General features: G+C 42.1%; 1 protein-coding gene across 1 annotated transcript in view; it reads left to right on the forward strand.

Annotated features, from left to right (window-relative positions):
* Positions 1-23829, forward strand: part of cpne9 (copine family member IX) — a 137576-nt gene that overhangs the window by 23833 nt on the left and 89914 nt on the right. Inside the window, exon 3 of the mRNA XM_061735068.1 lies at positions 22579-22625. Within this exon, the coding sequence (XP_061591052.1) occupies positions 22579-22625 (47 nt within the window). The remainder of the gene's footprint in view (positions 1-22578; positions 22626-23829) is intronic.

The raw sequence follows: 23829 nt of genomic DNA on the forward strand, positions 1-23829 counted from the left end.
TCAGCACGTCGCTGGTTTGATGGAGATATCCCAAATGATTAATTACCATGTAAACAGGGATAACCCTGTTTGCTCACGCATGTAAACAGATTGTGAAGGAATCGAACAGTTGAAGCAGCTACGACCCGATTGGACTCATCCTTTCACAGAGAGCATGCGCAATCTCTGATGTCGCGTCAAAAACTATTATTTGTAGTTTAAGTGTTGCAAATTCACATTACAAATCATGTTTTAATAGCAGAAAAAAAGACTGCATTTCCACGTACGGTGCGGGTCGCCGCGTACCCTACGCCGTAAGCTCTGCGTTGGTGTAACGCGGAACCATAAATCAGCCTTTAGTGTGTGCGCTGTCTGCTGTTCTGAACACTTCTCTTCTCTGTTGTGCTCATTTTGCTGGGACGTCGGGTTCCTCTGCTGAGACACAACTTTTGCAGTATGCGTTCATTGTTGTGTCTAAAAATGATGCGCAGTGCCCACCCAATCAGAAACGGTACAGATATGTTGGGATTTTTTTTATATATATAAAAAAATAAAATTATAAAAAAATAAAGGCTCCCCATAACCTTTGATCGGGTGGGCAGGACGCACGTTTGGGTGGACACAGCCCACCCCTGCCCCAAAATCGGCCTCAAGTTCCAGTAACAGAAGTCTGACGTGAGGATTATGAACGTATAGTGTGAGCAGACAGGACGTACAGTGTGAGAACATAAATCGTGGGCTGTGAACTTTTGAACTCAGCGATCTAGTCGTGCAGTTTGAGATGGAGCTGAATCAAACCATTTAAAATATCACACAGTGTATGCCCAGCTTTACGTGAACTGCAACTATAGTGGAGGAAGGAGGGAACATTCACGCCACCCGAGAGACCGGAAGAGGGCGGGAGGAACCTGTGGGTTCTCTGATGACTCGTCTCGTTTGTAAGAAGCAGACTCCGCCCAACACCTGTTTTAATCGTTATTAGGTTAATTAGTCTTAATGTTGGGCCTAATTATCACAGATTAATAGATTATTCAATCAGAAGTTATTTTATATCTTATACAAAATTACCCTTTTGAATCAGGTGCTGGTGTCGGGGTTAAAGGTTTTTCACGAGTGGGTTTTCATATCTGAACGGATCAGGTTTAAATGTTTAAGCAGCATTAACCTTTTATTTTATTTTTCATTATTACGTTCGAGGAAGAACCGCCACCACATTTAACCACGTTGTCTCTGGACTCGTGGTCTGGTTCTGGATTGTTCTGGTTCTGGATCCTTCTGGTTCTGGATGGTTCTGGTTCTGGATCGTTCTCCTGTCAGAGCGGCGTCTCAAAGCTCCAGAGCTGCAGACTTCCCACCTGTCTGTTAAAACCTCCCCTGGTTTTACCTGCAGCTCCTGGGATTGCCTCTCCGCCCCCCTCCTCTCGTACCGAGGCTCCAGCGGGCCGTAAACGTGGCTTGATTTTAACGGGACGAGATCTGAATCAAAGATTCCAGAGGCTGGAAACGGTAATCTGTGAAATTAATCTGTTCTGACGCGGCGCCGGCTTTCACCGCCTCTCCCTTTTAAATAATTCAGACGCTGAAAACAGCAGACATTTACAGATCTCTCTAAGCTGAACCTGATTCACGACTGGATGGAGGAAAGGGTTGAGAGCGAGATTTTTTTTTACCATTTTAATATAAAGTTTTTATTTTTTAACATCAGTCGGAAATTAGGAAACATCCGGACGAACATTTACAGCTGAGTAGGTTAAATGTTGACAGATCAGTGATATGATTTGAGTATAAAAAGAACATTTTAGAAAGATGAAAGATGAAAAACTGTAATTTTAATAAAAATGTTCCATAAACGAGACTTTAAATATCTCATCATCTACAGTGTGTAATGTGAGAATCTGGAGGAATCTCTGTGCGCAGGTGGGCGTAGTAAAAACGAGACAAAAAAACTCAGGCTGCACGGCATTAAAAGCAGAAATATTTGAGTCGTGGGAATCAGTCCATGGACTCGGGCGTTTCCTAGAAATGACGAAGAACAAACCGTTTCATCCACAAACTAACGTTAAAGCTCGATGATGCAAAGAGGAAGTCGGATGTGAACGTGAGCAGGAAACACCGACAACTTATCCAGACCAAAGCTCATTTAAAATCAATTTACATTCAGTTTAAAATTGATCTCTGGTGAGACTAATTTCAAATCTCAGAGCAAGATTCTTTAGGCCACCTTTGTATGGAGCCAAATCAAGGCCAAAAGTTTTGCTAGTTTGAAAATAAAATTTGAACCTGAAAATTATTTTTTACAGTTTAATTTTTTTTTTCAGTATCAGATCTTTTTTTAAGTTTCAGAACTTTTTATTTCAGTTTCAAATCTTTTTTTCAGTTTCACATCTTTGTTTTTCAGTTTCAGGTTTTTTTTTCAGTTTCACATCTTTTTTTTCAGTTTCAATTTTTTTTTTTCAGTTTCGGAATTTTGGCCCCGATCTGGCGTGGGGGGCGTGGCATCAACTGAGAGGGGCGTGGCATCATGAGTGACAGCATAACAGAGAAGGCGGGGGACGTTCCTCAGTCATGTTGCCTTCAGGAATCGTAGGTTGCAGAAGTTATCAGAAGAAGTATGATTCAGCACAGTATATACACTTTATTCATGTGATTGGCAGTGGAAAAAACTGATATTAGTGACGCATTTCTGTTTAAAAAGCTTACTGCGATACTGCGCGGACAAACGACACTGCGATGCATTCACGGTAGTATGTGGAAGTAAGAAATGTCATACTTTAAAGTGTGGCTGTTGAACTGTACAGTCTGGGATAGTTTATTGCTTTTATACTGCGATTGGTGCCAAGTACGGTCTAAAACAGCTTTTTAAACATTTTGTCATGGGGTTTGGCTCCATACCTTCACCCCCAGACTCTTCCAGACCTCTAGAAACATCGGTCACAGTGTCCGTTAGGACTAATAACAGCACAACAGTCCGTGTTATCCTTAAAATGAATTATTCTCTTAGTTCTTACAGCTCAAACATCCAGTTCAGAAGCAGCCACCACCCCAGTGGTCAGTCAAGGAACTGCATGTCTCCACATTTCTAGGCTCGTATTAGCCTAGTAATCCAGATGTTAGCCCCTCGTTTACATCCAGATGTTGTGTAGAGGCTTCCGCCCCAGTGGTCAGTCAAGGAACTGCATGTTTCCACATTTCCAGGCTCGTATCACCCTACTAATGGAGATGTAGCCCCTCGTTTACATCCAGATGTTGTGTAGAGGTTTCTCCCCCAGTGGCCAGTAGAGGAACTGCACGTTTCTGGATCTCCAGCCTCATTTCAGTTTAGTAATCCAGATGTTAGCCCCTGGTTTAGATCCAGATGTTGTTCTTCATTAGAAGAACTGCATGTCCAGGCTTGTGATAGCCTACTAATCCAGATGTTAGCCACCTGTACAGATCCAGATGTTGTTCAGAGGCAGCCTCCACCCCAGTGATTAGTCAAGGAACTGCATGTTTATGCATTTCCAGGCTCGGTTCAGCCTAGTAATCCAGATGTTAGCCCTTCGTTGCGATCCAAATGTTGTTCAGAGGCAGCCTCCGCCCCAGTGGTCAGTCAAGGAACGGCATGTTTCCGCATTTCTAGGCTCGTATTAGCCTAGAAATCCAGATGTTAGCCCCTCCTTTAGAATCCAGATGTTGTGTAGAGGCAACAACCTCCCCAGTGGCCAGTAGTGGAACTGCGTTTGTTCCCGTTTCCACCGTGTTCCTCCGTTTGAGGAGCTGGATGAAGTCTGCTGGTGCTGCTTTTGAAAATAATGGACCGTTTAGCATCAAGTCTGACCCAAAAAACATAAAACAAAACAGAAAAGTGACATAATAAGAACACATGTCTTTATTATCGTCAAAAATGAAATAAGGGTTCACCGTCTAATGGATCTAACCGTCAGCTGTGAGACAGATTAAAGTCTGGAGAACACTTTTCTTTTTCATTTTTCATTTCGTCAGTGTTTTCTTTTGGGGGGGGGGGGGTTGAAACAAACTCATTTTCAGCCGGGATGCTGACGACGCTGCACCTTGATGAAGTCAGACACCGGCTCACCCTGCGCGGCCTGATCCAGTGGCGTCTCTAACGTATTCCAGGCATGTGTGACCTCAGCCACGCCGACGCTGCCCTTGCAGGGATGCAAAAAGCTCTCACACATTTGTTATTTTTTTATTTTTATTTTTTTGTAACCACTTCATCAGAACAGCAGCGGATAAGAAACACTGCAGCGCCTGGAGGGATTATGGGCTTGAAGGAATAAAAGGGTCTGAGAGACAAATTCAGCTGCATGATACATTCTCACGAGCAAAATACAAATATAATCCAATCTGTTCGATATTTCATCCTCTCCACCACCAGTGATGACTATATACTGTGTTTATGTGTGCATGTGTATATATATATATATATATATGTATATATATATATATATATATATGTATGTATGCGTGTATATATATAATATATATGTATGTATGCGTGTGTGTATATATATATATATATATATATATATATATATATATATATATATATATGTATGTATGCGTGTATATATAATATATATATATATATATATATATATATATATATATATATATGTGTGTGTGTGTGTATATACGTGCATATATGTATGTGTGTATATTTATATACAGGACTGTCTCAGAAAATTACAATATTGTGATAAAGTTCTTTATTTTCTGTAATGCAATTTAAAAAAAACAAAAATGTCATACATTCTGGATTCATTACAAATCAACTGAAATATTGCAAGCCTTTTATTATTTTAATATTGCTGATTATGGCTTACAGTTTAAGATTAAGATTCACAGAATATTCTAATTTTTTTAGATAGGATATTTGAGTTTTCTTAAGCTGTAAGCCATAATCAGCAATATTAAAATAATAAAAGGTTTGCAATATTTCAGTTGATTTGTAATGAATCCAGAATGTATGACATTTTTGTTTTTGTAATTGCATTACAGAAAATCACAATATTCTAATTTTCTGAGACAGTCCTGTATATGTGTGTATGTATGTATGTATGTATGTGTATATATATATATATATATATATATATATATATATATATATATATATATATATATATATATATATATATATATGTATATATATATATATATATATATATATATATGTGTATATATATATATATATATATATATATATATATATGTATGTATGTATGTATGTATGTGTATATATACTCGAGTGACCCTTTTTTGGTGGGGGGTCTTTAATAATTTGACAAAACACGACTTGAGCTCTGAATTTTCTGAAAAAGGTGCTTTTTGATATGAGATCATTACGGAGTGGTTTTAGAGATGAAGCCTTTCAGCAGCTGTGCAGCTCCTGCAGCTACACAGGAGACTCGGCGTGCTCTTTTTATTTCTGTCCACCAGCATCTAAACCGCCACCAGGCTTCCATATGAAGCATCCCACTTGTCTTATGTAACATCATTTGTCGGTGGAGGACTGGCAGTTTCCATCCACACGCTCGGGTGTTTCACTCCACTAGAATCCGGAGGAGTGACGGCCTCCCTCCTCTCCCACCGCTCCAGGAATAGTTCCCAGTGAAAACCAGCGGCTGAATACACCACGCTGTGATCAATAGCCGCTCATGTTTATTGAACGTGTTCTGATATCTGCTGCATATTCATCTCGTTGCAGTTGAGTATTGTGACTCACGAGCAGGTAGGAGTCGGTGTTTGCTTTCAGGTGGTACTTTTGTTCTGATCTAAAGATCTGCAGACTTCAAAACCCACAAACATTCACGTACCGTGTTCAGTAATGTGCAAACAATAGCAGATTTCTCTTTTAAATCTCTGTTTATGTGTAAAATCTCAGACAAATGGAGCCTCAGATGAACAACATAACTGAGGTGTCGCTATGGAAACGACGACCGAAACAAGTGCTGGCGGAGCCGAAACGAGGCCTAGCAGAGCTACACTGGGATGCCTCGGTCCTGGCAGACTTTTCACTTGGAGGAATCCTGAAATGACCCCGAAACGAACCGTCGTGACTCGCAGTTCAGAAGTCGATGCAGCGCTAAGAGCTGAATAGCAAATGTGATGATAGCCAGGCTTCAGCTGTGCCGGCTGCCAATCAAGAGTCCACGCCCCTGTAGCAAGCTCGTTGCCACTGGGGCCGACCGACAGGACAGAAGACACAGGGTTTGGTGCAGGAGCTCTTTATTCAATCACACAGCAACACGTGCACCTTCAGCAGAGACTTCTCCCAGCAGAACCTCTTGCTGGTGTGCAGCTGCTCCTTATGAAGGCAGGCAGGGTGGAGAAGCCGATTGAGCACAGGTGTGCCCAATCGGCTGAGTGGCTGCTCCTCCACCCTGCCACAGCCCCCTTGCACAAAAACGTGTTGCTTCATATAATTTTATGTGTTTCTGGACGTTTTAACATGGAGGTCAATGGAGATGGACTTACAGTAAAACTTCAAATAATGGCCGAGTCCCAATTATCCAACTAGTGTAGCAAAATATTGTTCATATCAAACACCCCAAATAAAGGCCGGGTCAAACAATGACTACGTTTACATGCAGTCAAAATTCGGGTTATTGCTAATATTCCGGTTACTGAAACATTCGGAATATTCCGTTTACATGGTAATTAATCATTCGGGATACCTGGATCAAACCAGCGACGCGCGGAGAACATCATGACGCAATTCCCGTAATTTCCGCTTCTTCTTCTTGTATCCAAATTCAAAACAAATGCTGCTTCACGCAACTTTTCACTCACCTTCTTTTAAATCACCATATCCCCGTACTTTCTACCGTCTACAAATGCCAAAATGTTCATATCCTTCATTACATTTATGAAGTGATTAGTCTCCTCCTCACTCCAAAAGTGTGGTCTTGTGTTTCTCCGTGTTTATAAGAACTTCCTGGACTCAAAAGAGCAGGATTCCTTGCGAACAGAGCATGCGCAGAAAACAAATTCCTGTTCCGTTTGATCGGGATATTCCGTTTGGCGTTTACATGACCAAATATTCAGGTTTTAAAAGGAGTAACCCAGGGGTCATATTCAGGTTTTTAAAAACCTGAATATGAGTAAATTTGGGTTATTAAAAAGGGTTATTGGTGAAATATGATGTTCAGTTTAATTAAATGTAGTTTGATATGCAGAGAAAAATAGTGGAGAAGCCAGAGAGTGAAAAAAAAATAAAATCAAACTCCAAGAGTTAGCTATGGAAAACAGCAAGCGTGTGAGATTGCATGGTGGAGGGCTAGAGGCTAAAGTCGTAGCTTGGATACTACGTGTGTCGTGGAAGATACGAGTGATGGGGAAAGAGTTGTATCAGACCTACAGGAAGGACCGCCGTGGTCATGTTGTCGCCCCGTTTGAGCTCTCGTTGCGGTGCTGATGCGTACCTGTACGCCTCCCACACTAGGAGTCGATGCCCAAAGTTCAAATTTTCCACCATTTGTTGCAGCCAGTCCGCGGTCAGTGCATAAATCATCCACCGGTGTTTGGATATTGAAGGCAGGTCCTGAATAAACGCCTGTTGATTTGAGCAATTTAAGCAAATAAACGCCCGGCCTTTATTTGGAGTTTTACGGTTCTTTTGGATCCAGCCCCTAGTGGCCAGGCGAGGAACTGCAACTCTTTAACTTCCACGCTGGCTCCAACCTGGAAATTACAGTGTGTTGGGTTACGTCACGCATTGGTGAGCCGAACTCAGTTAATCCAACTGAAAAATGTTTGTTAAAATTTTCATATTATTGTAAAGAGCATTTGAGCAGCAACCCGTTTTTTGTGCGCTTATTTGCTCTGTCTGTTCAAATCTTCTATATTGGGAGAAAGAGGTGGAAATTATACTTTTTTTTATCCGATTCATCGATTATTAAAATAATCGTTACTTGCAGCCCTAAATCTGATAGTTTTAATTATTCTGACAAATCATTAGGGCACTTACAGTGCGAAGGCCCTATTGTATCTGTAGGATTTATTTTGTTCTCGTTTTTTTTTTCCTTCTTCCGACGAAATGAGGGCCCTTTTACCCACCTAAACGTGCCCCAAAACTCACCAAATGTTTTCATGGTTTGCATTAATGGGCGTGGCCTAATGGCTCAACAGCGCCCCCTAGAAAACTTCGTGCCTCAAGCCCCACAATAAGGTTTGACGTACATGCACGAAAATCGGTACACACCTGTATCACGTCGCAACTTAAAGAAAAGTCTCTTGGCGCCATGGCCGAAACCCAACAGGAAGTTGGCCATTTTGAATTAATCGTGTAATTTTGGCGCAATTTATGCCATTTCTTCGGCCACTTCTTCCCCCGAACCGTAACGTGCACCCAGGTGTGTTATACATCAAAATGTGCGTCTCGATCCTGCGACGATGCGCATTACTTTTCAAAAGCGTTACCGTGGCGACGATAGACGCCAAAAAGCGCGCCCCCACCTTCATCTGATTGGTCCATATTTGATAGTTCCTACTTTCTGCCATAACTTTTGAATGGTTTGACATAAAGAGTCGTGGGTGGTGTCATCCAACTCGGTTTTGAGTCCTTCACCTTAATTGGTGCAAATTAGCCCCGCCCCTTCTTCTGATTGGTCGATATGTGATAGTTCATATTTTCTGCAATAACTTTTGAATGGTTTTACATCAAGACTCGTGGGTGGTGTCATCGGACATGGTTTTGAGTCCTCGACCTTTATTGGTGAAAATTGCACGTGCAAGGGCCCGTTCATTGCTGCTTGCAGCTTTAATTAGTTTTGTTTTTCCAACTATATTTGAGCTTCCCGTTGTACAAAACTGCACTTTTGCAGATGCATTCTGTTTTTTTTTCTTCTTTTCTGTAGTGTGGTTTTGTGTTTGAGGTGGGGGGGGGGCGGTGGTTTGTGACTTTCTAGGGAAATGATTTCACATTTACTGCACCTTCTCCATCTACTGTACGCAGACACACTTTTGGTTGTTAAATTTCACTTTCAGCCGGTCAACAGTAACTTGATAAAGGCTCAATGGTTTGGTGAGTCACATCTCCTAAATAAAGGTCACTGGTGTCTAATTACCCCTCCGGCCTCCTAATGAGATCTGAATAAACCTGTTTACGCTCGTCTGTCGTTTTTACGGCCGTAAGGACTTCAGTGTCAGGAGTTGTTCTGAAAACGGTTTCAGTTGAGACGCTACGGCCACGATATCTGCAGAGCCGCTGGTGCACCTTTACGGCAGAATAAACCTTCAATAATAACATCAGTTGGCGAGCTTTGTAGTGTATTTACCTGTTTAGGTACGCTTCGTGCGTGTTTTTGCGACTTTTGTTCTGCTTCCCGACATTAAAATGACATTGCCGTCTTCTCTGCTGTGAAAAATCAACAGAAATTGTCCTCCTTAGATTTGACTACCTGGAATCATCATCATCGTCCCTTTTTGAAACATTCATTTTATGCTAATTCTGGTAAATTACGCTGCTGTGGTTGATCCCCGCGGGTCTTATCAGGATCACTTTTCTTCCCTGCAGGCAGAACTTCAAGGCTTAGCAAAATCACAAAATGCAAATACTAAAAAATACGTATTCAGCACCAAACTTGACCTGAAGTTTCCCTCTGTGTTTAAAAACCAAACAAACAAACAAGTAAATCATAAAACCGACTTGAGAGGAAAAGTGAATGTTTGAAGTTCTTCACTCATCTTGAATCAGAGTAACTCAGCTGTTAGACACTGGGTTGATGGTGTTCTGTGACTGGATAGCACAACCCCAAACGAGGACAAAAAAATAAGAAAAAACAAGAAATAAAACGACTAATGTTAAAGCCACTCTATGTAGTAACACCATTTCTGACCACATGGGGGCAGCACATCAAAAGAAGGGTCTTGCTGCTTTGACTTTTACCAAGACAACCCTGTTTTGCACCTGTGGCCATGTTTGCAGAAGTAATTAGATAAAATAACACCTGTAACATCAGTCGCTCGTCATCCTAAAAGCATCTTCAAAGTGTCGAGTGTGAATAGCAACATCATAGAATTAGGGATGGGCGGTATGGACTAAAAAATGTATCACGATAATTTCTGGCATTTATCCCGATCACGATAAAAATGATGATAAAAAAAATACAAATTCAACTCCACCTTTTTAACTATAAATCTATCACCACATTCAGTCTTTGGAGCCCCCAAAACACTGATCTAAAAGATACTAAATACTACTAAACTACACCAATTAAATTCAATTAATAAAAAACTATTAAATTAGTACACCTGTACTGCAAAACTGTAATGACTCAAACTCCTCACTTTCAGATCCGCCTTTCTCTTTCTTTCTTTCTTTCTTTCTTTCTTTCTTTCTTTCTTTCTTTCTTTCTTTCTTTCTTTCTTTCTTTCTTTCTTTCTTTCTTTCTTTCTTTCTTTCTTTCTTTCTTTCTTTCTTTCTTTCTTTCTTTCTTTCTTTCTTTCTTCCTTCCTTCCTTCTTTTTTCCCCTTCCTTCCTTCCTTCCTTCCTTCCTTCCTTCCTTCCTTCCTTCCTTCCTTCCTTCCTTCCTTCCTTCCTTCCTTCCTTCCTTCCTTCCTTCCTTCCTTCCTTCTCCCTTCCTTCCTTCCTTCCTTCCTTCCTCCCTCCTTTCTTTCTTTCCTTCCTTCTTTTCTCCCTTCCTTCCTTCCTTCCTTCCTTCCTTCCTTCCTTCCTTCCTTCCTTCCTTCCTTCCTTCCTTCCTTCCTTCCTTCCTTCCTTCCTTCCTTCCTTCACGTACGTTGTGCGTCGATTTAACACAGAACCATAAATCAGCTTTACATAAAAACGTCATCAACGGGAATGTATCGTTTTTATCGCGAGATGACAAATTCTTACCGTGGGGAATTTTTTGGACGGTTTATCGTGAACGGTAAAATATCACCCATTCCTACATAGAATCTTATTCTAGGAATAGTCGGCTGACAAATTAGTAAAAATGCATGTCATAACAGCAAGTGGGCGGAGCCGTTGTTTGAGCACAATGAGCCTCAGAATAACTGCACGGCTTTAAACGGTAAACAGGAAATGTCCCAGAATCCCCGGCGAGGCTGGAGAAAGAGGTTTCCTGGGCTCTGCTGCCTCGTCCCTCTCTTGACAGCAGATCAGTAGATTAGGTGTGATGTGAGACCCCCCGCCCTCACCTAAATTACCTCGTGAGAGGTGTTTTTATGAAGGGTTTCTGACAGCTACACCTACTCCTCCTCCCCCAGACAGCGCTGAACTCTGATATTTGCTCTGACGTGCGCAGCAATCATACATCCTTGTCCTCACCTTCTTCTCAGCCTCTCTGTTCCCCCGTATTCTCTTCCCTCCCCATCCTGTCTTTCTTTTTTCATACTCCACCTTGTCCTTCATCAGTCCTTTGGCTCCGTCCCCGCCGCTCCGCCACCCCTCCACCTCTCACTTTCACCTCACAGCTAGCAGCTTGTGCCCTCGGCCTGGAAGGAAGCTTGTGCCATCTTGACTGTGTCTGTCTCGTCTCTGGTTATATTTTCCTGCAGTGGACGTCCAGGAGGCAGGCGGCGAGAGATCCCCCCCCTGGGCAAGAAAAAAAAGAAAAAAGAGAGGTTCACACAGGTGACTCTGGCTGTCAGCTCATTTAACATTCGTTAGATGAGTCCAAGAATAATCTGTCATCTTCAGTTGGGCTGAGCGTTATTGATGAGCCACGAGTGGCTGGATCCAATATGTCCAAATTTGTGGCAGAAATAAACACATTCATAGTTTGGTTAATAAAAAAAGAGGACCAGTCATCCTCCTCTGGCCACATCTCTGCCCCCCGGTTTAGTTGCTTCAGGCTTTTACAGGAAACGAAGAATTGGGACATACATGACTCTATGTGCTGCTAACCTCCCCCCACCTCGACTGCTGCGACGGCTCCTAGCTGGCTCGCCAACTTTTTCTCTAAAACTTCCACCTAAGGCAGGGTTCCCACGTGTCCTTGAAAACCTGGAAAACAGGGAAAAAAAGCAAAAATGTCATGGAAAAGGTTATGTTTTCTGGGAAGTCCTCTTCCCTCTGCCTTGTTAGTGAATCTAAACGGGTTAAAAGTTTGTATGTACATCTGTTGAAGGGCTGGGCGATATGGACAAAAAGTCATATCTCGATATTTTTTAGCTGAATGGCGATATTCGATATATATCTCGATATTTCTTACGCAGCGTAATTGGTGGTTTCCCCCTAGGGCTGGGCGATATGGACCAAAAGTCATATCTCGATATTTTCTAGCTAAATGGCGATACTCGATATATATCGATATTTTTTCTGTGCCATAATTGGGGTTTCCCCCAAAGCATTATAGCATAGCATCTCTGTTAGCATCTCTGTTAGCTTTATTTTTTTCTGAGGCAAACCCTTAAAAAAAAAGTCAGTTTTAATACAAAGCCTCGTGCCAAATGTCACACAGGTTCCTTTATTAACAGAGGTCTGCACAATATCAAAATGTATAAAACAAATTAAATAAAAATAAACTGCCTGCATATATAGAATAAAAATGCTTCTTGAATAAAATAAAACAAATATCCCTTTCCTGCATAACAATTAAATTAAAATACACTGTGCAATTAATACAATGTAGACAGTAACAGGCAGACTTTTCCACTGAGGTTGAAAGTTTGTGCAAATAACAAAACTTTTGTGCAAATCTCAAATAAAACATTCAAGTCAATTTGTCACAAAATAAGCTATATCAAAATCATAAAAAAATCATTAAAAAAAAAAATACAATTATTATTTTTTTTTTTTAAATCGATATATTATTATTGTCTCGTACCATATCGCGTTTGAAAATATATCGATATATATTAAAATCTCGATATATCGCCCAGGCCTAATCTGTTGTCACCTGATCAGGGCGACATTAAGGAGGAGGAGGCACAGCGCTTCTCCGCTTCTAGAGGGGCAGCGTTACGCTACCAGCCAATCAGATCTTCTGCTCAGAGCGGCACTCCAACCCAGAGCTTCCTGTTGACTGTAACTGGATTTAGCGACTTTTCAGCCGCTTTAGAACTAAACGCTTGGAGACAAAACTGGCGACTGAAAGTTGAAAAGTGTCGTTAGATGTGATGTTTTTCTTTCCCACGGCCACAAGCCCCTCCCTCTCCTGTGTTGAGTGACAGGCAGAGGAGAGCTGTAGTGGGCGTGTCGTTTTCTTAATTGGCTGCAGCTCTGATTTCAGCAGAGCGGGAGCTAATTACAGGTAACAGGTGATCTTATTCAGTATTTCACACTTGTTTTATTGTCTGACAATAGAAAGTAAGTGGAAAATAACTTCTGTAATTCTGTTGTATTAAAATACTGTGTATGTGCACAGATAGATGGGAGAAGAAACTAGAGAGATTAATGACTTTCATGTCGGCTTAACCTCATTAATTTCCAATAAAAGTCAACAGAGTGAGATTCTCACAAAGACCACAGGGAGGAGGAGCACACTGAATTACAATGTCCTGGAAAATGATTTCAGGGAAAGACTGGGAACCCCTTGAGGTTTTTCCCAGGCGTCCCATTACAAGAACATGGACTGGCCCTAGGAGACGTCAGTGAGACGGTTTTCCTTTGCGGTTCCTCGGTGGTGGAACAAAATGTGATCCCTCTACATTCAAGAAATCTCCTCTACGAGCACTTACCGACCCTAATTACGTTCTCTCTATCACCTTTTTTACTCATCTCACCTTCCATGGTGTCATGTTGGCGATATCCTCCTGGTGATACCAGTGAAAGATGATAGTCTATTGGTCTATTGGTCTTACACTCTTTTTTTATCTTCATATTTAGCTTCTGCATCATTATTATCTCATGATCCTTGGCTCAGCATCGCAGTTCTTGTGTTATTATAGTTGTCATCCCTCCAGAGGTTATTTTACCTTCTAAGGTATACATCTACTGCTGCTACGAAGCTTTAACCACTTGGGTATAATTAGTTTACTGGGCGATACGTTATCCTGGACCTTCCCCTCTGATCTTTAGCATCAACAAGCAATTTTCAGCCAAGATCAGCTGGATAGCTTCTCTCTCGCTCTTTTTAAACACTCTTTGACAACCTTAGAAATGGTTTTGAATGAAAGTCCCAGTAGATCAGCATCCACGCCACGTTCAGAGACACTTAATTCACCTCTCCCCCCTTTTCCTTTGCATCCTATTTGAACTCGGGGTCATATTGACCGTGTCTGCGTGCCTGAATTCACGGAGCTGCTGCATTGTAATTGGCTGATTAGACTTTTGCATCAAAGAGCAGCCAGTGTACCTAGAAATGTGGATGTGGGATGTGGCCGTTAACTAACACCATGTCATTTGGTCTCTACAGGTACTTTTGTTTAGTATTCCCGGCACATGAGTAGTACTGTAATTAGAGGTGGGTGCAATTCATCGATGTGTCGATGCATCGCGATGCGTCACGTGACGATTTGGAATCGATTAATTAAAAAAAAAAAAAAAAAGTTATCCTATCCAGATTCCAGACTGAATAAGCTGCTGAATCATTTCATTTTCAAGAATGCACATTTCTTATTGTTCACTTGAAATATGGCAGATATGTTTACACTAAATAAATTTGATGGAAGTACATATCTTGTTTACTTGAATTAATGAACTCATTAAATCCAGGGCTTGACCGTTTTCAGTGTTTTCACCAATAGAGGGCGCTCTCATGCAAGTGCAGCTTTCCCTGGTCAAAGTTAAGTAAGTCAAAGAGCAAATGTTTACATAGTCATAAAATAGATTATTTTGTCTTTGAAAAATACATGTCAAATGTTCAAAAAACCTTGTTATTTACTTAATGAGTGTTGTTAGAGGAACTGAGTTAATTGATTGGCTATTTATTTACAAATGTAGCCACAGATGAAGAGAAAAACAATCTTGTATGGAAAAAAATTATTTATTTTTTAAAATTAGTTATAATTGAAGAATCGAAGCTCCAATAATCGAAATCGAATCGAATCGTGAGGTACCCTTGTTTGCACACCCCTAACTGTAATGTACCACCATATTTAAGGTGTCACATGACCACTGAAACCAGCTTGTGCTACAGGGATCTATTATTTTGTTGGAAGCTCTTTTCTTTTTGTTGGTTCCATATTTCCGCTGAGAAAAAAACCTCAGAGCAGAGCTTGAAAGCATTTGTATGATCATAATTGCCTCCTCCCTCCAGGATTGATCACGGTCCTCCTGAGAACTTCCTTGAAGACTGGAACTCATATGAGCCCCTGGAAATGTTCATATTGGTTCTGATAAATGATCAAAGTTATAATTGCCCATCTGCAATGAAATCTGCGCTTTCGTTTCTATCCAGGTTTAAAGGAGCATGAGGCAGGATTGAGGCAGGATTTATGAAAAGAAATTTGTATACGTTTTAAGTTTTCTAGTAATAATGTCAGATGAAGCGTTACAAACCAAAAAGAATTATCCTCTAGTGTATCTCTCCGTTGCCTTGAACAGGCTGTGTGCTGCAAAATGTGCTGCAATTCGGGGCCCGAATTTCCCGCGCTGTCCTGCGGATGTGACGTCACATGACGCTGCATGCGCGTTCTCCCCGTTCTCCCGTGCCGGCTTCACTGTTGGCTGCAGTACCCCCAACGGCCGTCGTGGTGAAGGGTGGCGCTAGAGAGTCTCATTTCTTAAAAGGAGCCTCATGCTCCTTTAAATAAGGACTCCAGCTTTTTAAGCCCCATTTCATCTTTGACGGTTCTGCACAGTGCAGAAGTATCACATCATCTGCATATTTCAGCAACGGGTTGATGCTCTGATGTTGGTGAAGTTGATGTTGCTCAGACATCTCTGGGATGGTGCCAGGAAGAAGATCCACTGAGGAGAGAAGCTGAGCTCTTGTAGAGTCAGCAGCAGCAGGAAACCCGGCAGGTTGACTCGTAGTTGGATCTGACAGGCTGAAGAAACGGATCCGTGTAGGGCTTGAACAAGCTTGGGGTCAATTGGTTTCGGCGGTAATCCACAACATGAACTCTGAGGACGAGGCTGGTCCTGGACCATACGATTCAGAAAAAGAAAAACTCACCAAAAGATGGTTTCCGCGGAGGGTGAGGCAGGCTCAGGGTCTGGTTCTGGAGCAGGTCTGGCTCGGTCTAACAAGTCCATGGTGGTCAGGCAGGCTCAGGGTCTGGATCTGAATCAGGTCTGGCTCGGTCTAACAAGTCTGTGGAGGATCAGGCACCTGGGGAAAGTTCTCGCTTCAGTTGCTTAGATACCGCGGATACAATTTGGTAAAATGACCTTTGATAGAAGCTATGTGGTCAATTATTCATCTTTAAACCTTTTATGTGTAAGATGATTGATTTCAATATTGTCAAGGGGGTATTTGATCAAGCCTTTAAAATAAAACAGAATTGATAATCATTGGTGATAAGAGTCCCCCTCTGGACCCCTAATGCAGCCGGGTTATTGTCCCGTAGGGATGGGCGGTATGGACTAAAAAATTTATCACGATAATTTCTGGCATTTATCCCGATAACGATAAAAATGACGATTAAAAAAAATACAAATTCAACTCCATCTTTGTAACTATAAATCTATCACCACATTCACACAAAAACCTCATCAACCGGAATTGATCTTTCTTTCTTTCTTTCTTTCTTTCTTTCTTTCTTTCTTTCTTTCTTTCTTTCTTTCTTTCTTTCTTTCTTTCTTTCTTTCTTTCTTTCTTTCTTTCTTTCTTTCTTTCTTTCTTTCTTTCGTTCTTTCTTTCTTTCTCGCTCATTTCTTTCTTTCTTTCTTTCTTTCTTTCTTTCTTTCTTTCTTTCTTTCTTTCTTTCTTTCTTTCTTTCTTTCTCATTTCTTTCTTTCTTTTTTTTCTTTCTTTCTTTCTTGCTCATTTCTTTCTTTCTTTCTCATTTCTTTCTTTCTTTCTCATTTCTTTCTTTCTTTCTTTCTTTCTTTCTCATTTCTTTCTTTCTTTCTTGCTCATTTCTTTCTTTCTTTCTCATTTCTTTCTTTCTTTCTTGCTCATTTCTTTCTTTCTTTCTTGCGCTCATTTCTTTCTTTCTTTCTTTCTTTCTTTCTTTCTTGCTCATTTCTTTCTTTCTTTCTTTCTTTCTTTCTTTCTTTCTTTCTTTCTTGCTCATTTCTTTCTTTCTTTCTTTCTTGCTCATTTCGTTCGTTCGTTCGTTCGTTCGTTCGTTCGTTCGTTCGTTCGTCCGTCCGTCCGTCCGTCCGTCCGTCCGTCCGTCCGTCCGTCCGTCCGTCCGTCCGTCCGTCCGTCCGTTCTCTTTCTTTCTTTCTTTCTTTCTTTCTTTCTTTCTTTCTTTCTTTCTTTCTTTTCTTTCTTTCTTTCTTTCTTTCTTTCTTTCTTTCTTTCTTTCTTTCTTCCCTTCCTTCCTTCCTTCCTTCCTTCCTTCCTTCCTTCCTTCCTTCCTTCCTTCCTTCCTTCCTTCCTTCCTTCCTTCCTTCCTTCCTTCCTTCCTTCCTTCCTTCCTTCCTTCCTTCCTTCCTTACGTTGTGCGTGGATTTAACACAGAACCATAAATCAGGTTTTACACAAAAACGTCATCAACGGGGAATTTATCGTTTTTACCGTGAGATGACAAATTCTTACCGTGGGGAATTTTTTTGACGGTTTATCGTGAACGGTAAAATATCCCCCATTCCTATTGTCCGGTACCTCGGCCGGTGCTGATGTGACCAACCAGACGGGCCTCTTCACTCCTCGGCCACTTTCCACGTCAGTCAAGTTCTCCAGGCCCAGCGGCCACTCGTCTGGCTCGACTGCAGATTAGTGTGAGTCCTCTGTCGGCCTCTGCTGCTCGGCCTCCGCAAACATCCAGCCTCAGACTCAATGAAGGCGGCGTGGGGTCGTGACTCCAGACAAACAGGCTGTCGTTCACACTCGTCTTCGCTCCCTGTGATTTCATTACAGAGGGCCGACATGCAAGTCACGAACTGATTAACTCGTTTTAATCAGATTTGGAAAACCAATTTAGGCGGCACTCTACACCGTTCCCCGCATGGTTGACAATGTGAACGAAGAAGAGATTGTTTTTCCTTTTAATCCCGCCGCCCGAAAGGTTTACTGCCCGCCGTCCTTTTGTCTCTTATCTCCCCGCTGTTAATTGCTCATTAAGAGGGAAAATGTGGTTTTAATCATCCGCTGGTCCAGACCATCTCAAGTTCATTAAAGCTAATGTCCAAACTTCACAGAGCAGAAGGCGGCTGACGCCTCCCGTCTAGACACAAGAAGCAAATATGACCAGTAAACACAGGTCTTTTTTTAGCCTTTTTAATGAGTGTTTATTTACTCGGGAATGGACGTGTGAAATAACGAGATGAAGCTTCCTTTGGGGGGGGGGTTATATAAAAATAACCCGTCGGGTCTCTCTTTCTGTATGCTGTAAAACTCAGATAAACATTTTTCTTCAGGAGGCCGATGGACACCGGGGGACTTCCCGAACGGTAGAGCGTGAATAATGATGGTGCTGCTATTATTATACCTGCAGGCTGGAGGTGTACCGGAGTGGTCACTGGGTCCGACCCCTCGACACCGGGTTGGGGGGGGGGTTAACATGCTGAAACGTTGACTTGAGGCGAGAGACCATCTCTGAAAAGGAAAAACATAGACGGATATAAGCCTGGAAACATTGAAACGGGCAGTTCCTTGAATGGCCACCGGGGGCAGCGTCTAGAACCGAGTCCATCTCCATCAACCGCCATGTTAAGCCGTCGAACGTTACCATTTTGGTGTCCGTAGATTAGGAATGGGCGATAAACCGTCAAAAAAATTCCCCACGGTGAGAATTTGTCATCTCACGGTAAAAATGATAAATTCCCATTGATGACGTTTTTGTGTAAAGCAAAGACAGCGCTAAATCGATGCACGTGCGTGAAGTAAGTAAGTAAGTAAGTAAGTAAGTAAGTAAGTAAGTAAGTAAGGAAGGAAGGAAGGAAGGAAGGAAGGAAGGAAGGAAGGAAGGAAGGAAGGAAGGAAGGAAGGAAGGAAGGAAGGAAGGAAGGAAGGAAGGAAGGAAGGAAGGAAGGAAGGAAGGAAGGAAGGAAGGAAGGAAGGAAGGAAGGAAGGATATGAGCCAGAAAGAAAGAAAGAAAGATATGAGCAAGAAAGAAAGATATGAGCAAGAAAGAAAGAAAGAAAGATATGAGCCAGAAAGAAAGAAATAAAGAAAGAAAGAAAGAAAGAAAGAAAGAAAGAAAGAAAGAAAGAAAGAAAGAAAGAAAGAAAGAAAGAAAGAAAGAAGAAAGAAAGAAAGAAAGAAAGAAAGATAGATATGAGCCAGAAAGAAAGAAAGATATGAGCAAGAAAGATATGAGCAAGAAAGAAAGAAAGAAAGAAAGAAATGAGCAAGAAAGAAAGAAAGAAAGAAAGATATGAGCAAGAAAGAAAGAAAGAAAGAAAGAAAGAAAGAAAGATATGAGCCAGAAAGAAAGAAAGAAAGATATGAGCCAGAAAGAAAGAAAGAAAGAAAGATATGAGCCAGAAAGAAAGAAAGAAAGAAAGATATGAGCAAGAAAGAAAGAAAGAAAGAAAGATATGAGCAAGAAAGAAAAAAAGAAAAAAAGAAAGAAAGAAAGAAAGAAAGAAAGAAAGAAAGAAAGAAAGAAAGAAAGAAAGAAAGAAAGAAAGAAAGAAAGAAAGAAAGAAAGAAAGAAAGAAAGAAAGAAAGAAAGAAAGATAAATTCCTGTTGATACGTGTTTGTGTAACAAACATGGTGGATCTGAGTCATTCCAGTTTTGCAGTACAGGTGTAACTCATTTAATTGGTTTTTATTAATTCAATTTAATTGGTGTAGTTTAGTAATATTTAGTATTCTTTTAGAGCAGTGATTTGGGGGCTCCAAAGACTGAATGTGGTGATAGATTTATAGTTAAAAAGGTGGAGTTGAATTGGTATTTCTTTTATCGTCATTTTTATCGTTATCGGGATAAATGCCAGAAATTATCGTAATAAATTTTTTAGTCCATACCGCCCATCCCTACCGTAGATGGACTACACCTCCATGGCGGATGTACGTGGAAGGACAGTTCTTGATTGATGCCATCTGTAGCATCAGATAGTTACCGAGGTTTAAGCATATTTCATGAACTTGACATGTGTGCTGTGAAAGCTGAGAGTATAAATGCTCCTATTTTCAAGTTAATATGGTTTACTGTACTGCTAATGGTACCACCGGACCGTCACAACCAGCTCTGGGATGGCCTGAAAGGGTCCGGAGTCAATGTATATCTGACTTGTCTTTCCCTTGCTCCTGGTGGTTCCGTCCTGTTTCCTTCCTCCATGTGTCCTGCCAGGTTTTCAGGTTTTGCTCCAGTGTTTTTAGTTAATCCTGCTCTGCAGCGTTTTTGGTTCTTGCCCTTTTTTTTAAAATAAACCCTTTTTGCTGAACTCCTGCCTCTCGCTCTCCTGCATCTGGGTCCTCATCCAACCACTCCGTGACAAGCTGGGGGATTAAGTGGTCTTTGAGTAGGTGCTGACTGGGTATCGGAAGTGAAGTGGGGTCGCTAGTTTCGGCTGGGGGGGTGAAGGTCGCCACCGGTTGGAATCAGAGTTCCGCTCCAGACGAACCTCCTCACCGGACCGTGGCTAGCCGGACCGAGGCTAGCTGGGCCGTGGTCTCTGGTCCTCTGTAGGAGCGTAGTCTTAGTCTTGACTCTGTCAGGCCTCCTCTCTAGCGTTTGGCTCTAGTCGTGAAGTCGCACCGTTCTTCACGTCTCACCGAACCTTCAGTAGACTCAAGTCGCTGCTGTTGGGTCGGATCTTATGAGACAGCCGGGTTCAAAAAGACATTTTTGTCTAAATCGTTTGATCAAACATCCACAAAGAATCTCAGAGGGGGGTGACATTTATTGTACCACTCCAAAAGAGTTTATATCGAGCAATAGGTTTACTACTATTATGGTTGATTGACAGTCGGCCCGGCCATTGGCCAGCCGCATCACTTCCTCACCCGTAACCGCTTATTTTTTATTTCGGCGGCGAGTCTACATGCTACATGGCTTATCCCGCTGGAAACGTCTGACGGCAGCTCTGCAGATATTTCGGTGGGTTTGGCTAAATAGCCAATAATCTTTGATTGACATACGGCGTGTTTCCGTCAGCTACATAGCTCCACCCCCCCAGGACGAAAAAACGGGCTTCAAAACTGGTTTCTCAGAAACCAGTGGGTCACGTGACTGAATGCTTCATCCATTGTTTCATGGAGATGAACGCCGCCTAGCCGTGTTCGGATCCTCTGGGTTCTGAAAAGTAGGCGTGAACCTGATGACTGGAGGGTTCTGATTGGTTCATCGTGGACCAGGAGATCAGAGATGTATTTTGGTCCGAGACCTTTCGGAGATTTATAAACCAGCAGCAGGATTTTAACATCTGTTCTGTGACAGACAGGAAGCCGGGGGAAAGATCTAAGAACTGGAGTTATACGGTCCACTTTCCTGGTCTTAGTGAGGACTCTAAATAAAGCTTGCGTGCGCACAAAACAGGGCTTGAAAGATGCGCACGCCACCTTCTACGCAAAGGTTGGGATTTAAAAAAAAAAACTAACGGAAGAATGTGCGTATCTTTAAGCCAACCCTGACCCTCGCGCACGAACATTTTGAAGATATGGGGAACTGGCGAAGCAGGCGTGAGCTGGTGAAATGAAGACAGATTCATGTCATACTTTTAATGTCATCACATATCAGACTTATAGATCCATGTACACCCTACCTCGGCTGAAAATACTACCGTACGATCCCCGTTTCTTTTATCTCAGTTTCTTTTTTTTCAAAGGGTTTTTCATGCAAATGGACAATTTAACAGCAGGAAGTCTGAATGTGCTTCCACATAGATCTATGTGTACGACACTTCGGCGGAAGAAAAAAAAAGTCAGATCACGCTTCTACATAGATAAATGTTGATGTCTATGTGGAAGCGTGATCTGACGGGGTATTTTCATCTGTCCGCTACGCATGCTCAGCAGGCTCATTTATATGCAAATAAAGTCATCAAGTAATTTGCATTGCCCATTCTTGGTAAAAAGTGGGCATGTAGAGGGCGGGGTACGAGGCAAATTCACCTGCACAACCTTCCAGCTGGACTGTGATTTAAAAAGAGAACATTGCGTGCAGATGTGGGTGCACACGGTTTTATAAATCAGGATTTTTTTGTGCGCACGCCATTTTTGGCTTTTGAGCGCACGTACACTTTTAGTATGAATCCTACGCACTCTTTTATAAATGAGGCCCCAGGTCTTAGTGAGGACTCTTGTCTCTTGGTCTTAGTGAGGACTCTGGTCTCCTGGTCTTAGTGAGGACTCGGGTCTCCTGGTCTTAGTGAGGACTCGGGTCTCCTGGTCTTAGTGAGGACTCGGGTCTCCTGGTCTTAGTGAGGACTCTGGTCTCCTGGTCTCAATGAGGACTTTAGCGACGGAGTGATTACTTCTTCTGGGTTCTGCAGGTTCACCGACCGGGTTTACGTTTTCATCAACCTGAGGTTACAGACTTATTTAGGGTGAACTTATATGATATGACTTAAAAATGTTTTATAATTTTATAATTTTCAGCGAGAATTATGGACTCAAAACACAACGTATTTAATGACTGCTGTTTTTGTCTCTGTCTTCTCTTCATTGCCGTCGTCCGCCGTCTCCTCCCGTCTCTTCTCCAGTGGTCGTACTGTACCTGCAGGGTGTGGGAACTAAAGAATGGAGAGAGGTGAGTTTAACGGACCTTTTGGTTCCCAGTTTTATCTGATTGTTTCATGTTTTGGTTGTTTTTTGGGGGTTTTTTACACGTAGACTTGTTCTCCGTAAGAAGAGGGGTCATCAAGTCCAGAGGTTACACACTGTGACCCTCTTTGCTTCTCTTCTCAGTTTTCTGTTATTTGAAAGTAATTAAAACCTCTATAAACCCGAACCCCCCGGGGCCCGCCATGTGCAGAAGTGCTTTGGTCCGGATTCGGACGGTGGTGCTCTCTTGGCTGGTTCTGATGGATTGGTGACATCATGAGTTCATTTGAAGGTTTTGAGATCCTTCCTGAAATTATACGGACAAAAAGATGGTTGGTGTTGGGTACATAGCGCCGACATGGCATTGATGGAGCCAACAGGAAGTGATAATCTGGTTGATTTTCAAAATAAAACACCACAAACAGGCTCAACATCAGGATCTCCTCTCTGCCTGGAGTCCGTCAGAAGAGATTTCAACCACGTTTGAGAAGCAGTTATTTCTATTAAATATCTTTGAGCCATAAGGCAATAGAAGGAGGCTTTGGGGATTTCCACCCCAGCAATATTCTACGTCTTGCTATCAGTGTGGTAAATGCTACCATTCTAGACTGTTTTGCGGTCAAAAGTCCAAAATCCGGTGGTATTCCAAAAATGGCTATCTGGGGTGATGGCTCCAAACAAGTTGCCGTGTGATTCTCAAGTGATTTCAAATCCTTCCCATCAACTCGGGATGTCAGGAAATCAGCCGAACAGGAAGTGTGTGGGACCCCGGCCTGAGCGTCGGCGTAGACCTGGCCTGTGTGTGACCCAAAGTGATTGTAAATGAAGAAGATGTCGGCCGAAGTGACTCAGCCGGATCAGAAATGCTCCCTTTTGACTCTGTTTTTCCCGCCGACGCCGTTTTAAACATGTCATATTTTATCAGAAACGCTCGCTCCGCTTTGAATCCCTTTTATGTCCTTTTGGCAAACACACTTGCTTTCATGTCTCATCCCTCTCTCTGTCCTCTACAGTATTGACATCATGTATTTAGTCGCTTGCATTCATTTGAAAAGTCAAAGCCAGCCCCGATGTGTCACCGAGGGCTTTGCTGCCGCTGATCCGCTCACTTCAAAACGCCTCGTAGCTCAATCAAAGAGCACGGCGTGAATAGCGCCGCAATCAGCGGCGTCAACAGGGCGCCACCAGCT

This window comes from Cololabis saira, chromosome 12 (assembly GCF_033807715.1).
Source record: "Cololabis saira isolate AMF1-May2022 chromosome 12, fColSai1.1, whole genome shotgun sequence".
Lineage (NCBI taxonomy): Eukaryota > Metazoa > Chordata > Actinopteri > Beloniformes > Belonidae > Cololabis > Cololabis saira.